The 18,183-nt window shown below is 42.0% G+C and overlaps 1 protein-coding gene across 1 annotated transcript in view; it reads right to left on the minus strand.

Moving 5' to 3' along the window:
• Window positions 1-18,183, minus strand: part of LOC121283860 (von Willebrand factor A domain-containing protein 3B-like) — a 330,503-nt gene that overhangs the window by 38,442 nt on the left and 273,878 nt on the right. The window contains 3 exon segments of the mRNA XM_041198660.1: window positions 10,746-10,838; window positions 11,835-11,956; window positions 18,048-18,167. Coding sequence (XP_041054594.1) covers window positions 10,746-10,838; window positions 11,835-11,956; window positions 18,048-18,167 — 335 coding nt within the window.

An 18,183-nucleotide genomic window follows, 5' to 3' on the forward strand; every position in this document is an offset into this window, starting at 1 on the left:
CTCAAAGCGAGGAACCTGTTCTTGAGCATGGTTTCAATTTTGGTATGCCTTCATCCCAGGTCAAACGGGAAGAGGTGTTTGCTGAGTTTGAACTTCTCTACTCACAATTATCCTGCCACAAATCAGTGTCCACTGAAGACACTGAATTCTTGAAAGCCCACCTAGCTGATCTAGCACACACATATTGTGGGATTCCGAATGACTTGTCTGATTTTCACATGCAACGCGAATGTCTTACAGCATTGCGAGGCCTTAAGACCAACCCGGACGTACACATCAGTAAACTTGATAAAGGGACGGGGATAGTCATCCTTAACAAGCATGACGATATCAACAAAACGCACACCATTCTTAATGATGGGTCCAAATTCGTATCCATTGGACCTGCCGCTCAACATGACCGGATAGCTTTGATCGCAAGTAAGCTAAAAAATGCTTGCTGGACTTGTGTAAGAGGCTCATTCTCATGGCTCGGTGCACCCGCATATGTATGGGCTGCCAAGACATACAAAAATTATGTCCCTTTACGCCCTATCTTACCGACTGATTCTGCACAGCATGAATTGGCCAAATGGTTGGACGAATTGTGACAACCAGTTTTGAGCATGTTTTCCAGATATACGGTGAAAGGAGGATTCCTTCAAGACCATACAGGGCTTGCACATCGATAGCAATGCTGTGTCCTCGTGCTCATTTGACACTGCTAGCCTATTCACTATGTTCCACTTATGGAAGCAATAGATATTTGTGCTGCAACAGTGTATCCTGTCGATCTAGACCCGCCACCTTTGCAACAATCAGCATTCATTGAGCTTATGAACTCGGCAACTCACGTAGTTGAGTTCAGCTTGGAACATCTTGTCAATTCTAATTTAGGAGTAAAACATCCTGCTGTTTCCAAATTTCAAACTCTTAATTGTACTTTATAATGTCAAGCATTGTGAATTTGAAAACTCCAGTTCTACATATGTCTTACTGAATAATGTGTATACTCTGGAATCCGCTAAGGAAATATATTATTTTGATCAATTATAGATCACTGTTTACTCTGGGAGGCAGGGAAACAACTGTTCAGGTCTTAATTGATAATTAATTTCCTTCATGGAATAAACGAGCAGGCGTAAGGCCACAAGCTCCTCAGAACTATCCTTTTCAATTAGATCATGGCTGATTTGTATCTTGGCTCCATCTATCCAGCTTGATTCCATAATCCTTAATATTTTTGCCTAAAAAAAATCAATCCATCTCAGCTTTGAATTTTTTAAGTGACTCCTGGCCTCAACAGCTTTTTGAGGGAGAGAGTTCTAGATTTCCTCTTTTGTGTGAAGAGACGTTTCCTGATGTCATTCCTGAATAGCCTCACTCTAATTTTAAGGCTATGCCCCCGGTCCTGGATTCTCCACCAGATGAAATAGTTCCTAACCACCCTTTCAACTTAAAACATCTCAACTACTTTTATGCTCAAGGGAATTTTGTGCAACCTGGCCTTGTGATTTAACCCTTTAAATCCCCAGTATCATTCTGATCAATTTGCTCTGCATTCCTTACAATGTCAGTTTTCGAGATCCACTTCAGTCCAAATGGTCCAAGCAAATACCTCAGTACAAAAATTTACAATTACCTTATCTTTAAGTGCTCTTCTTAAAAATATGCTTGGATCCAATTAACAAAATTAAAATTATGAAAGAAATTAAAGAAATAAGGAGAAATTAGGACAACGGATCAAAAGTTTTGTCAAAGAGATAACCTTTAAGGCGCATCCTAAAGGAGGAAAGAGAGAGGTGGAGAGGCAGAGAGGTTTAAGGAGGTGATTCCAGAGCTTAGAGCCCAGGCAATGGAAGGCATGAAGACCAATGGTGGAGGGTTTGAGGATGTGCATGAGGCCAGAATTGGAGGAGTGCAGCGATAGAGATCTTGGAGAGTTGTAGGGCTGGATGAGGTTACAGAGGCTGGACTTAATAGGGATTCAAAAACAAGAATGAAAATTTGAAAAAAAAGCAAGCTGTTGCCAGACCAAGCCCTGAATTCCGCACTCCCTTGCCAGCAGGTTTTTAGGTGGGTGGAGGTGAGGGGGGTAGTGTGAAGAAGGATGAATGGGCTTCCAGCTGGGTTCCCACCTGCCCTGACCTCTCTGCAATTTTACACTGGGGCGGGTGAGGCTCCCGACCTTGTCCCAGTTGAGGCCCTTAAGTGGCCGATTATTGATCACTTAAGAGCCATTTCCACCCTGCCTCAATTTTTGGGTTGACAGGATGATTTATCAGATGTGGGGGAAGCCCAACAATGATTGGGTTTACGCCTGAGGCCAGGAAGCTGGAATCACCTCCATCAAAAGTTCCCTTCAAGTTTCAGGTAGCCGCCATTCTTAAGGTCTAGTGGCCATTGGACTTTCCTCTCCACCGACATCCCCATCCCTCACTATCCAATCCCCCAGGCCTTCCCTACCCTCCCGCCTGAGACCCCAAAAACCTTTCCATCCACTCCCAGGACTTAGGTTCCGTTGTTTTCATGAAGTTCCTCTTCAGTCCACTGCAGCTTCTGTTGCTGCAAGGACTAGAGAGAAGCTGACCAATCAGATTGGCCGGCAGCTCTCTAAGGAGGGACATCCTCCTGTGTGAAGGGCGTGTCATGAAAGCATATTTTTCATAATATTATTGTAGACTTATGAGTGTGAGTGTGGATGATTCTATATGTGTAACTGATTTAATTAGACTAGAGGCGCTTAGACTACAGGATTGAAATTATCAAAAGGGTAGGTGTAAAACAGGCTTTTGAAATGGAGATGGATAAGCTAGGATGAGCGTTCCACAGATTGGGTATGAATGAGGTTTGCATGTTCAGATAAGTGAAGGGGTTGTTTGATTTTCAAAGGGATATTGTAATGTTTACAACTAATAAGGTAAGAGTTGCAAAGCAATACATTTATTTTTTCCTGAAGTGCTGACCATAGAGATACCATGAAAGATTTGTATTATGGGAAAAGTATATTTCCAAAGACGTGTAGGACAATAGGATTTTACACATTAAAGGGAGAGAAACATATAAAGAGAAGGATTCAATGCTATGTGGGGGTGGCCCTATAAAATCTTGAAAGATACGCCATATGACACAGACTTGGGAGAAGCCCTAGCCACTCTGAAGAAGTGCTGCTCTAGTAACTAAAGTTGTGTTAAAAGCCTTTAGAATTCCACTGTCAAGTAGGTGCTGTGGTAACCTTGCTGGATTGCTTATTTAAATTAAAAATTTATTTTGGATTGTTGCCTTAAAGGGGGTGTGTATTTGGGAGTCAGGTTAATTAGGAATTTTGGGATTAATCTTATGTATGTGTTTAAATTGTTTTGTTTTCTTAATATATGTTTTAATTTAATTTTTTTAATTGCTAAAGATGTTAGTGGACTCATTACTTCTGAATTCAGTATACAAATCTTCTCATAATAAATACAAATTGCAAAACCATTGTGATAGCATGGCCAGGTTTCCCTTGTGGATTTGGTCCACCCGGTGCATATCACCTGCCACATCATAATAGGTGGAAGAGCTGCCTGCAACCAATTGATGCACATTCGAGGATGAAATGGCTGTGGAGCACCCCGCCATCCAAACTATCTTGACCTAAGAAACCCGTATAGGTCGACAAACACAGGGGCGATGAGGAAATGGCAGTTAGGATACGGACATCAAGAGTACAACAACTTCAGACCATGAGCTCTCTCTTCCATCCTCACCCCTTTTCCCTTTTTACCATATGCATTTTTATTTTTTCATTTTTATTTTTTATCCACTTATTTTTATTTTTATTTATTTTCATTTTTATTCATTGTTTTATCCCCACCTTTTATCCTATTTTCGATCTTTTTTCCCACTACCATCCCCTCCCCCCACCCACCAACCCCCCACTAGGGCCATCTGTCACTCGTTCATGTTGTTCTTTCAGAGTGCTTACCTTTGTCCTGCTATTACCACATTCTGCTTTCTGACAATGCCACCGTCAGCACCTCCTTTAGCCAGTACTACTGCCATTAACACCCCCTTTGTCCTTTTGTTCATGATAGCTTTGTCAATCTCTCCTTTGCCTTAACCTATCGCTGGCCTTCTATCCAGCGTCACCTGCTCCAACCCCCCTTAAACATTTTTACTTCTCTTTAGTGTTGCAGAAGAGTCATACGGACTCAAAACGTTAATTCTGTCTTCCTCTCCATGGATGCTGTTGGACCTGCTGAGCTTTTCCAGCATTTTTTTGTTTTTGTTATGGACATCAAAGGTTTGGATAAGCTTAAGCTTCAGAGTTAACAAAGTTAAGTGGTGAAATATATGGGTAAATTCAATAATCTTACATTCTTAATGGGAAGCAGTGCTGCAGTACCTATCAGAGAACCAACACTCCTTTAACTACAGCTCCCCAGTGGGAATATGCGATTGCTGAATTTATCCTATCTTTCTTCAATTAACATTGGATTCCATCACTATCCCTCTGACTTGCCAGTGCTTCAGCAATAGAATTGCTGTATACTTAAACAGAAGACCATTGCAGGGCTTCACTGAGAGTGTTTGATTGTGATTTTGGTATGCTATGACATATAATGCAGCACAAAAATGTCTATAGTGTGTAGGCAGACTAATAGAGAGATTTGCTGATTACTAGAAGAACAAATTCACTATGGATTTGAACTGACAGTCAAACAATAAAGTCATTCTATTGTTTTTTAATCCCTGAAGTCTTATTCTGATTCTTCCTTTGTCGACATCCTGAATAGAACCCACAATACAACGTGCTGAAGAATTGCGCATCATCTTAAGTTTCTACTTTACCCAAAACAATTCAATATTATGCACAAAATGTAGGAGTTCTTTAACTATCAAACACATTGTAACTTTTTTTATATACCTTTTCTTTACTTCAACAACAGCCATTCTTCAGAGACTGACTGGGACAGTTTTATAGGCATTTATTTGAACCCAGTTAGACAGGTGGACAAGAATTTACTCTCTCAGGCTGCAAGAGCCCTAGATGAGATGAAGTTGGTTATTCTCAGCATCAAAACGTCACAGCTTGCAAAATTTCTTCAGGATAGGAATTTTGAATTTCAAGCTGTTGGTAGACCAGCAGCCAATGTGGCTCAGTGAGCACTGATGGCAGTAAGTGGGTGTGATTTAGTGAGAATTAGGATTTAGGCAGCAGAGTTTGGGAATGAGCTGCAGTTTGTGGAGGCTGGGAGACCATTGGCATACATGAATCCGAGGCAACAAAATCACGGATGAGATCAGCATCAAGTTGATTGAGAGAGGGGCAAATATTATGGAGGTGGAAGGTGGTTTGTAATGGAGAGGATTTGGGGATGTAAGTCCAGTTCAAGGTAAATTAGGAAATTATTGTTCTCAATGTTTAATTGCAGGAAGTTGCAGTTTATCAAGACAGAGTGTCGGGATAAGAAGGCCATTTTCAAGTTGACAAATTGTAACCCGCTGAGTTCCACAGGGATTTACGAGCTATATTAATAATTGGACGGAGGGACCGATTATATTGTAGCCAAATTTGCTGACGATACCAAGATAGCAGGAAAGCAAGTTGCGAGGAATATGCAAAGGGCAGAGTTATCCCAGATTTGCACTAAATGAGTTGGCAGGTGGAAAAAAGAACATTCTGCTCGGCCACAATTGTGGCTTTTCATGTCCTATCATCCCAGTCCCACTTCATCAATCATGCATTCCTGGGAAACACATTGTTTCGATGGCAGCAGGCTCTCATTTGCCCACCACGCTGTCACCTCGCTGCTTCCTCATGCCGAGTGCCATATTTAAAGTTCAGCTGTGTGCACTCCAGGACTGCTACACAGAAGACATGGCCCTGAAAGGCAACAAGACTGCAGCCCCCCCGATTCAGTGACGCAGCCCCGGAATGCTTTGGGATGCCCTCTACCCCCACTCTGGGCACAGGAGGTCCAGCAATCTCATCACTCTGGCTCGGTATGCAATGGCAATGGTGATCAGTGCCAATGCTGCACAGAGGAGATTGGCCATCCAATGCAGAAAGAGGATGAATGATCTCATCTGTGCTGCCAGGGTAAGGCAGCCATCTCATCACTCTAAACTCACACACACAAATCCATCACCCATTCAATGGCATCTCACTCACTGCCAGCTCAAGGAACATCCCCACCCATTCTCACACACACGCCCTCACATCTGCATCTGGCCTCATCTCCTCTGGAGACTGCCTGTTCAGTCTTCACCATCTTGAGACCACTGGAATTTTGCCCCCACATACACCCTGGGATACACCCCTTCCCCAATACAGCCTTTGCCCTGCAGTCCCTTCCCTTGCTTGAGGCCACATCTCCCCCTTCCCCAAGCAAGCCCTAGTCCTGCAGCCATTGAAAAGTAACCCTGCCTTATGGCTGATCTGGTAGGTAGAGACCTGCCCGTGAGCCCCCCTAAAAGTGATGTGGTGTTGCCTGCGAAGCCTGGCGCTGATGACCGTGAGTGCTGCCCGAAGCAAGGTAGACAAAAAAACCTCGAAGTCCCGAGCGAAGTGCAGCTCGTCAGGTGCATGTCACTTATGTATGGTTGTCAAACACGACGTGTGATGATGCCAATGTGCCCAGATGACCCAGGGTGGCGGGATGATTCCTGCAAGCTGGCCTTAGAATGATATGTATTACAATGAAAGTCCAGACATCCGATGGCAGGAAACACGGCCTGCCATTGATGGGCAGAGCGGACCATTGCAAACTGGTGAAACCAATATTGGCATTCTCACCCTATTGTCCGTTCACGCTTAATATGCCCGCCACCAATGGGCAGGGAAAATTTCAGCCCTAAGGAGTCTGAAAAGGGATATAGAATGGTTAAGTGGGTGGGCAAAAATTTGGCAGATGGTGTATGATGTGGGAAAATTTGGGGTTGTTCACTTTGGCAGGAAGAATAGAAAAGCAGATTACTTAAATAGAGAGAGACTGCAGAATGCTGCAGTACAGAGGGATCTGGATGTGCTTAGAACAGGAATCACGAAAAGTTAGCATGCTCATACAGCAAGTAATTAGGAAGGCAAATGGAATGTTGGCCTTTTTTGCAGGGGCCTGGAATATAAAAGTAAAGAAGTCTTGCTACAACTGTGCAGGGCATTGATGAGACTGCACCAGGAGTACTGTGTACAGTTTTGATCTCCTTACTTAAGGAAGGATATACTTGCATTGGAAACAGTTCAGAGAAGGTTCACTGGGCTGATTCCTAGGATGAAAAGGTTATTTTATGAGGAAAGGTTGAGCAGGTTGGGCCTATACCCATTGGAGCTTAGAAGAATAAGTGGTGATTTTATTGAAATAAAGAAGATTTTGAGGGGGCTTGATGTGGTAGATCCTGAGAGGGTGTTTCCTCTTGTGGGAGAATCTAGAACCAGGGGCCACAGTTTCAAAATAAGGGGCCTTCCATTTAAGATGGAAGTGAAGTGGAATTTCTTTTCTCAGAGAATAGTTAATCTTTGGAATTATCTTCCCCGGTGAGCAGTGGAGGCTGGACCATTGAATGTATTCAAAGCCGAGTTAGACAGATTTTTGATCGATAAGGGAGTTAAGGGTTATGGGAGACAGGAAAGTGGAGTTAAGGCCATCGTGAGATGAGCTATGATCTTATTAAATGGTGGGAAAGGGTCAATGGGCCAAATGGTCTACTCCTGCTCCTATTTCTTACGAACTTATACAACTGGCTATCTGACAAGCAGATTGACAACACTGCGAGGTTGAAGGTGGCGGAAAAATACAGCTGGCTGTCAATCTATGTTTGGAACCTGATCACATGTTTTTGAATGATGTCAACAAAGACACCATGTTGCTGAAGAAGAAGATGGTGTCAAGAATAGATTTTTGGAGACACCAGAGAAAACCACGTAATAGTGGGAATAGAAGGCTATGGTTATGACTAGATGCATGAGCAAGCAGTTGTCCCACATAGCTGGAGGAGTGGCTTTGAAGGAGAATAGTGTTATTGGCTATGTCAAAGGATTCAAAAAAGTCAAGAAGATCAGGAGAGATGGTGTGCCATAGTCGCTGACACTTGAGCAATTTAATGTAGCCCATTTGTTGCTGTGACACAGATTTAAAACCTGATTGGAGGGTTTTGAGCATGGAGTTATGGGAAAGATAGACACAGAATTGTAAAGCTACAGCACATTTGAAAACTTTGGAAAGCAAGGAGAGCTTAGAGATGGCTGTAGTTTACAAGGACAGATGGGTCAAGGATGGGTTTTTTGAGGAAGTGTTTTGAATGGGAGGGAACTTGAAGGAAGCATTGGGATCATCAGCTAGAACATCCTATTTGTTCTGGAGTTTAAATAAGCGAGGAAGAAAAGTAGGATGGTTGGGCATTAGTCTGTGTTAAGTAAACTCACAGTACCCATCAGAAAATCAGGAAAAGATGTAATGAGGTAAAAGGAGACAAAGGTCAGGATGGTGAAGGGGCATTTATTCAGGTGGTAGGATGACAGGTGGGGACCCTGGCCCCTTCTCCCTTCCTTCTTCCGCCCCAATTAAGTATGTGGCAGGAAGAACATGGATGGCCTTCCTATCCTGCCATCAACTGAGGCCCTTCAATGAGCAATTAATTCTTTATTAAAGGCCTCATCCTGCCGCTGGTATTAACCTGTAGGGGTTGCTTGCAGGTTCCTGGAGAAGGTCCCTCACTCAAAGGCACTCCAGTGACCCGGCATCAGGAAGGGGGGACCCCACTAACAGCCACTCCCTACCTTGCTGCCAAGCCTCCTCCCCCACAACCCCTGTCACAATCCCCTTCTCGCCAACACTCACCTGTAGCCTGGATCCAGCAACGATACTAGGCCCCGGGTGTGTGACATACCGGCAGCAGCCACTGCCTCCCCAGTGAGCACTTCCATTCAATAGACCAGCCGACCTCTGGCCAGCAGTTCTTGACAGGCAGGCGGGTCTCTCCCCCACTCCCCCCACTGGAGTCCTTGATCGTGGGGAAGCCCTACTGCTGTCCAGTTAAGTGCCTGAGTGGCACAAAATACAGCAGGCAGGCCTTCCCTATAGGAAGCGATAAGGGCCTCTTACCGGCTCTCCAGCCCATATTGTTTCCTTATACCATATCCTGTAGATTGGCACCGTTAGTTTACAGTTCCATTGATTATCCTTCTCCCTCATTGATACCATTTAGTATTTCTGAAAAAAGCTATCAAAGCTTTTCACCTTTCACTGCTCGCAAGAAATTACCAACCTTAACAGGGGAACAACAATTTATACTGCATGAGTAGAGAGTGCTATTTATATAATTTAGTACAGGTTGACAATGAATTCTGTTTGCTATTTCTCAACCCAACTTGCCAAATCTTTTGGGAGAGAGGTCTATATTTCCATCATAAAGTGTAGTGGAAATCCAGAACTCTCTTCCTTCAGGGGGTAGTGGATACAGGATCAATTGGAACTTTCAAAACTGAGATAGAGAGAATTCGGATACATGGAACTGAGGTACAGATCAGCTACAATATGATTGAATGGTGATAAAACAGGTTGAATTGCCTCCTCCTGTTGTTACCTTGATAACTCCACTTTTAAGTTATTGATATGCAATGAGAATACCTAAGATCCTAGCACTGACCCTTGAGCAACCCAGTAATCACTTTTCATCCCATGGTGCAGCACAATGCATCATGTTTCCTTTAATGCAAACATTTCAATACATAATTGCTCATCTTTGCATTTTAATTGAGGGACCAAGCTCTCATATGGTACTGTATCAAAATCCCTGCCAAACAGTAGATAAACTGAGTCCAAGAAAATTCCCTCTTGTCATGAAAATATAATAATTTTCATAATATTATTGTGATTTATTGTAAAGGTAGGTTAATAGTGGGGTTTGGATTAGTTTCTCTGTGTGAAGTTGTGTTTGTGGGGATTTTAATTAAATTGCAGACAGCAAGTCTGGAGCTTTTGACTTATCAAAAGAGAAGTTAGGGTTGAAATGCTAAATATGTAAACATGGCTGAAGTTTTAGAATGTGAGGCGTGAAGAACATTTGCATTTTTAGATAAACCAGAGTCATGAATTTCAAGGAGATGGTAAGATGTTACACCTAGCCAACAGAGGCTAAGCCAAACATTGTGTTTACCTTTCCCAAAGATTACTGATAATATGAGCACTATGCAAGGTTTATATTATGGAAAATGTAAAGTTGCAAAGACATATTGGAACAATGGAATTTACATTAAAAAGGGAGAAACATGTATAAAGGAGATGAGTCTATGTGTCAGAGGGGAAGGCATTCTAAGATCCAACAAGTGTGAATAGCCTCCAGACTCTATGTATCAAGCTGCTGTCCACAGAAACCAAAGCTAAGAGAATTCACTTTGAATATCATTGTCCACAGTATTGTGTGTTTTGCCTGGGTCTATTGAAATCTATGTCATTTTACTATTGCCTTAACAGAAGTGTAACTGGGGCAAGATTAATTAGGAGATTTAGGAGTTATTAAAGTAGTAATTTGTAGACCTATGTATGTGCTTAAAATCTTTCCTTCTATTAATAAATGCTTAATTTAGTTTTGTAAAAATAACTCTAAGTCTTGGTGGGTTCATTACTACTGAATTCAAGGCACACATCTAGAAATAAAGTACAGATTGCAAACAGTTGTGGCAGCTGTTTCCCTCTGAGATTTGAACAGCTCAGCATTTACCATCCACTGTGCCATAACACTCTATCAAACTTAAACCAAATAAATAACATCTTATTAATACACACCTCAGCCTTGAAGTCAGGCTGGACTTTAAGAACTATTCCAGGGCAGTAACCAAGATTTTGCAATGAATGCAGGCCGATTACAGGGTCATCTTTCTGCTCAGATTAAAAAGACAACGTAATGTTACAGCAAAAATAAAATAGCCATCTTTTATCAGCTAACACAGTTACTTAAAAGTATAAAATATAAAATATCTAATACAGAATTGAATGTATTTGGAAAAATATGTAAAGAACATATCCTTTTTATTTTTCTCTATTTCGGTTGAACTGTGAATTTAAAACTATAATGGCTGTAGTTTGAAAGACATGTCTACTGGAACAGGATGAGAGATATACACAGTGTTGCAGTCCTGAAACAGAGTGTGCCATGAAAGACAGGATGGTGCCAGGAAGGAGTCTTGGACCAATGGAGCTGCCTGACAACAGTGTTTTAATTGGCTCCTGACCAGGTTTTGTGTGGTAGCAGTGCAGCAGAAAGCTCCTGGCCTGCAAATATAAAATATCTAAAAATCCCTTTTCCTCATATCCCTATAACCTGTCCTCACTCTGAAAACCCCTGTAAAAAGAAAAGGGAAAAACCACTGTTAGAGAAATTGAAAAGCAAGTTCTCAACCAGTGAACTAAAGACTGAAAGTGCTGGAAGACCATTTCATGTCATCAACAAAAAACTGAAAGGAATTTGGAAGACATTAATCAAAATCAACCCATCGAATCCTGTACTCCAGATTGGTGCTATTGAACTATTTTATCCCACCCTTAAAATCCATGCTGTGTGTATAGGGATTTATAAAGGGGTAGCGTTTAAGTTATAGCGTTAGAAATTAGCAGTTCATATTTCTTTCCTTTTCCACTAGTTAAAGGCAATTTGATCAATAAACAGTTACTTGCTTATTAAATTTACAAACCTGGTGCACATATTCTGTTAACCGAAATTAAACAGTTAGGTAGAATTGGGGCAATCTGGTTTGGAAAAACTTTTCACATTTGTCGCGGCTCAGGGAACAGTGGGGCTTGATAATACAGCGCACTATCCCCAGTGAATCGTGACAAATACCAGAATTACAGATATAACAATTGGATTCTTTTTACCTTTATTATATTTTCAGAATCATCGATATGTGTGAACATATCTTCTCGCCAGATTCTTTCTACATCTCCTCCATTGTTCTGTATGAAGTAACTGTGGTCCCCACAGTCACAGAAAACAGCTCCTAAGAAAGAAATGTGGCATCTAGCCTAAAATAATTCACAGCAAATTGAGGTAATATCACTATGTCATGCTATAGTCAGTGGAATTTAACATCTTGCAAGCACTCTATGCAGTCTTTATGTTTGTCAAAACATATTTTGTGTAAAAAAGTCTAATGAAGCTGTCATGAAGATGTGCTTATGTCAAATATTAATTTTGGACTCATCAGCTTTGGACTTTTAAAAATACAGTTTTTTTGTTGAAATAAAAGAATGACCTACAGCAAGATGGCCAAATTTAAGTTATTATCACTACACATGCCACATTCCAATGCTATAGAAAGTTAACAGCTAATCTATGAAATTCATTACAGGCAATGGCATCCTCTGGAGGTAGTGAACAACCTTCTCCCTGCCCTATTGACAAGATATCTATGGAAGCCAGCTACAGTATTCAACAGCTGAAGACGAACCTTTCAAAGGTTAATTGCTTGGAGAGAAAGACCTTGATTTTTAACATAGTTCTCCAGATGAGCTAACTGAGTTATAATTAGAATATACAATTAAGTTTGAATTATTGGCAGTAAGAGAGATCACATGACCAGGCAAAGTCTTCTGTGTGGTTTTAAGCACGTGTTTCTCAGCAGAGTGGAACTAGCAGTTGAGCGAAGTGGAAGCTCCTGCCTAACCCTCCCTCTCCACCAAACTAAAACTTGGACCCTGTCCACTAATTTGACTGTGCCTTCATTCTGCAGTGGACAGTGATTTTTAAAGAAGTAATTCAATTTCACAGCAGCATCTCCAGAGAGGAAGAAATACCAGCTACAGCTTTATAAACTGCCTCAGCCCTGGAAGCAAGACCATTGGATTCTACCTGTAACCAGTGAAGAGCAAGCTATGAACTGTGAATTTGTTTTACTTTTACGAACTCTAATTTGATCAAATCTATCCTCCCCTACTCTGTAATGTGTAATTGTGTGTGTGAGCTTTGGGTGTGTGTGTGTGTGTGTGTGTGCATGTTTGGAAGTCGGAGTGTATTTTATTATTTTACAAAGCTCAATCTAAGTATAAATAAACTAACCACTTTCTTTGTTAAACTCAAGAAAACCTGTCTGACTGGTTCTTTATGATCACAGGACATAAACAGTTGAATACACACTAAACTAGCAAGGATATCTTTATCTAAAACAAAAATAACCCTGTTTCAGGCAAATAAGGAAAGGAAAAAGTTCTTCAACACCCCTCCCCCACCCCCCACCCCCTCCTCACCTCACCTCATCATAACACTGTTATTTTCCATTATACTAAGTCGATGGTCATAACTACTGCTAAGTATGAGGCATAATTGAAATCACCATAACCTGTTAATGGCCATTGCAAAAGAACATGGAAAGTTATTCAAATCAGTTAGTGTGAAAGATTTCTTTGGTCAAAAATCATGTTACTCCTATAAAGGTCAAACTGAAATTGAGAAATGATAACGGACAGAAAGAACATGTACACACATTGTGCTTGTTTCAGCTAAACAAAATAAGTGATAGCCATTTACTGGTTCATTCCTCAGGGCAATGCCTTGACCAATCAGAGTCAAGCTGCCTGGTTTAAATTTCAAACAATGCTAGGCAGTTAACTGTCGGTCGCCATCAACTCGTGCATTCTCCATGGCAATGCCGCTACCAATCAGTCTACTTGCGAACCAATCAGCACTCTCTTCTCATACAATAGAAAGTTGTTTCTTCCCCTGACCTTGATATTCTTTTGGTCGTCCTGATGAATGCAAGACAAAAAGCTTCACCATTATGTCTTTCTTCAGCAAATGATAAGAATCTACAAGAAGTGTTAGAAAGCAGATCATTGACCACAAAACAAATCTTCAGCTTCAAGATTTTTATTGTTATTGCTATTTGAGAGCTTCACTTCATAAAATGGAAGCATAATGACTAACTTTAAATACCTAAAACAGGCGAGTTTGGATTGGGTCACAAGTTAAAATTGAAAATATTCCAAAGCTGATCCACACCTGGCTTAAACACACACATTTCCAGTTTTAAAGTGGGTAGGAGAGTGAGGGGTGGAGAATAATCCACTCTCAGAAGGCATATTGCTCACTGAAACCTTTTAAGGAGGATGCATGCCTCCATTTTATCAGATTCCCTCTTTAAACTCATAGCCTTGGGAAACCCAACAGGTGGAAGGAGGTGAGAATCATAGAATTACAGAACTTTAATATCATGAAGGAGGCCATTCAGCCCATCGTGTCTACACTGGTTCTCCAAATTAGTATTATGACCTAGTGCCATTGCCCTGCCTTTTCCTCATGCCCCTGCACAATGTTCCTATTCAAATAATCATCCAATGCTCTCTCAAATGCCTCGATTGAACCTGCCTCCACTACACTTCCAGGCAGTGCAGACCCGAGCCACTCATTCTTTGGAAAAGTTTTTTCTCATGTCACATTTGTTTATTTTGCATATCCCTTTAAATCTGTACCCTCTCATTCTTGATCCTTTTATGAGTGAGAACAGTTTCTCCCTATTTACTCTGCCCAGCCCCCTCATAAGGTTGAACATCTCTATCAAATCTCCTCTTAGCCTTCTCTCCAAGCAGAACAGTCCCAACCCACCCAATCTATCTTCATAACTGAAGTCTTCATCTCTGGAACAGAAAGATGACAGAGGGTAGCAGTGGAAGGGTGCTTTTCTGAATGAAGAGCTGTGACTAGTGGAGTTCCACAGGGATCAGTGCTGGGACCTTTGCTGTTTGTGGAATACGTAAATGATTTGGAGGAAAATGTAACTGGGCTAATTAGTAAGTTTACAGACGACACTAAGGTTGGAGGAGTTGCAGATAGTGAAGAGGATTGTCAAAAGATACAACAGGATATAGATCAGTTGGAGACTTGGGCGGAGAAATGGTAGATGGAATTTAATCCGGACAAATGCGAGGTAATGCATTTTGAAAGGTCTAATACAGGCAGGAATTATACAGTAAATGGCAGAACCCTTAAGTGCATTGACGGGCAGAGGGATCTGGGTGTACAGGTCCACAGGTCACTGAAAGTGGCAACACACGTGGATAAGGTAGTCAGGAAGGCATATGGCATGCTTGCCTTCATTGGCAGGGGTATTGAGTATAAAAGCTGGGAAGTCATGCTCCAGCTGTATCGACCCTTGGTTAGGCCACACTTGGAATATTATGTGCAATTCTGGTTGCCACATTACCAGAAGGATATGGAGGCTTTGGAAAGGGTGCAGAGGAGGTTTACCAGGATGCTGCCTGGTCTGGAGGTTCTTAGCTATGAGGAGAGGTTGAAGAAACTTGGATTGTTCTCACTAGAGCGATGGAGATTGAGGGGCGACTTGACAGAAGTTTACAAAATTATGAGTGGCATGGACAGAGTAGATAGTCAGAAGCTTTTTCCCAGGGTGGAAGAGTCAATTACTAGGGGACATAGATTTAAGGTGAGAGGAGAAAACTATAGAGGAGATGTGCGGGGCAAGTTTTTTACACAGAGGGTAGTGAGTGTCTGGAATTCGCTGCCAGAGGAGGTAGTGGAAGCAGGTATGATAGTGGTGTTTAAGAGGCAGCTTGACAAATACATGAATAGGTTGGGAATAGAGTGATACGGACCCCGGAAGTGCAAAATGTTTTAGTTGACGGGCAATTTGATCGGCGCGGGCTTGGAGGGCCGAAGGGCCTGTTCCTGTGCTGTACTTTTCTTTGTACTTTTCTTTGTTCTTGGAACCATTCTTGTAAACCTCTCCTGCACTCTCTCCAATGAGTTCACGTCTGTCCTATAGTGTGGCGCCCAGAACTGTACACAATACTCCAGCTGAGGCTGAACGAGTGTCTTATATAAATTCAGCATAACCTCCCTGCTCTTGTACTCTATGCCCCTATTAATAAAGCCCAGAAAACTATATGCTTTATTAACTGCTCTCTCCACCTATCCTGCCATCTTCAATGATCTATGCACATATACACCCAAGTCTTTCTGCTCCTGCACCCCCTTCAAAATTTCACCCCTTTTTTTATATTGTCTCTCCATGCTCTTCCTATAAAATGCATCACCTCACACTTTTCCGCATTGAACTTCATCTGCCACTCATTTGCTCACTCCACCAACTTGTCCATGCCCTTTTGAAGTTCTACACTGTCCTCCTTGCAGCTTTGTATCATCCACAAACTTTGAAAGTGTCCCCTGCACACCAAGATCCAGAACATTAATATATATTAGGAAAAGCAAGGGTCCCAATACCAACCCCAGGAGAACTCCACTACAAACCTCCCTCTAACCTGAAACATATCCATTCACCATTACTCTCCCGATTTATACGGTAAGGGCCATTAGAGCACTGCTTGTGGGTCAAGAGGAACTGGAGTGAATCCACCTGGCCCAACATGCTAATCTATAATCACCACCCATTTCCCCAGGCGATCTGTCCAACCCCCTCACTCCCCTCTCCACCATCTCTGAGCCACCCCTAACCATGTTCTACCCTCAATTCCTCTGGTCAGCATGTGCACCCCGCACCCCGCCCCCCCCCCCCCCCCCCCCCAACTTCCTCCCCCTCATCCCGCTGGTCACCTATCTGCTCCTCTGCTGCCTGTTATGCTGCAGACTTATCTGCCTGACAGGCAGCCTATCAGTCAATCAGTCTGCAGAGTGCCCAAGGAAACCAACAATTCCAGCTTCCCAGTGATAACACCTTGCCCCACTCTGAATGTGCAGCTCTGTAAATATCAGGGCCATTATGTTTGCATCCAATTTTATATGGCCAACTCAGCAACCCAGCTTCAGGTGCAGACTCAGACAGGTGCAAGCAACATACTTTGCCTGAAAGTGAAACTTAAAAGGATTGAAACTTAAAAAGGGAAACTTAAAGAGAAGTGTCCCAATAGAGTGCCATAAACCTTAGCAAGTTCCAAAAAAAAGTAGATGAAATGAAGATTAATTAGTTTGTTTGTGGTGATGTTAGTTGAGCAATAAATATTAGTCAGGACACCAGGAGAACTCTCGTCTTTTATGTAAAATGCCACAAAATGTTTTATTTCAACCTGAACAGGCATTCAGGATGTCACTTTAACATCTTATTCCTACATTACAATACTGAACATATTTCACCACTCTGTAAAATGCTTTGTTGTGTCCTGAGGGTGTGAAAGGCACTTCGTAGATACAAATTATTTGTTTCATTTTCTTCTTCCTTAAGCAAAAGATTGAACCTGCATCCATGAATCTCAATAATACATTGAAATATCAACCTAGTTTATGTGCTGGAGGGTTACATGAACCAGCCTGACTCAGACGCATGATTATTACCAAGTGAACTAAATGATACCTGAATGCCTTATGCAGGCATGAGTCTGGTGGCAAGTCATCCACCATTTGCCATCTGCTGAAGTGGTCACAGTATTTCATGAAATGATTAGGAGGAGGGTTGCACCCTGCACCACTCCAGAGCACCATCTCTAAATGTCAATCTTACAGCACGTCTGCATGGTGGCAGATTCAAGTTTCAGGTTACACCTGACTGTTACTGGAACTGTATATGTCAACTCTTTGCTGCGTGGTTTGGTGGCTGCAATGAATGGTCCAGCTCCGCGTTTCCTTCTCACCTAACCCAGATCCTAAAAAGGCAGTTCCTCTGAGGTAGGTGTGCTATGATCTGCATAGAAAGATTGGCCAATCAAATCAAGCTAACTTATGATCACCCTGGCACTCCTTCATTCATGCAATGCTACTGAAAGTCTAACATATCAAAACTGGATTGTTTCTTGTGAAACATTCAATGGTACAGTTATTCAGGCATCCAGTGGTGCCATCAGGTTTTTTATTTCCGCTTCCGCTGAAGGGAGAAATCTTCAACTATATTCATCATCTGCTAAAACATGTAATGTTCACCTTTGTCTGTAGATGCAGGGGTTTTAGTATTTGTGCATGGCCGCAGAGCATGTCTAATAAAACCAGGTCCACCTGGTGTAAGGCCTCATTTTCAAGTAAATATTTCCTGGCAAAGTGATTGCCACTTTGCTAAAACTTGTCCTAATGCTTATCTTTTAAAAGCTGCCTCTATACACATAAACTAGTAAGCATTTCTAGACAACTCTTACCCATATCATACCACCCTACATGTGACCATTGAGCAAGTACGTCTTGTCCACGGATCAACTTAAGTAGCAGTAGTCTTGCAGAATTTGCATCTTCAGGTATCGAAATCCCACTTGCTTTGCCTGAAAAGCAATAAAT

This window comes from Carcharodon carcharias, chromosome 11 (assembly GCF_017639515.1).
Source record: "Carcharodon carcharias isolate sCarCar2 chromosome 11, sCarCar2.pri, whole genome shotgun sequence".
NCBI lineage: Eukaryota > Metazoa > Chordata > Chondrichthyes > Lamniformes > Lamnidae > Carcharodon > Carcharodon carcharias.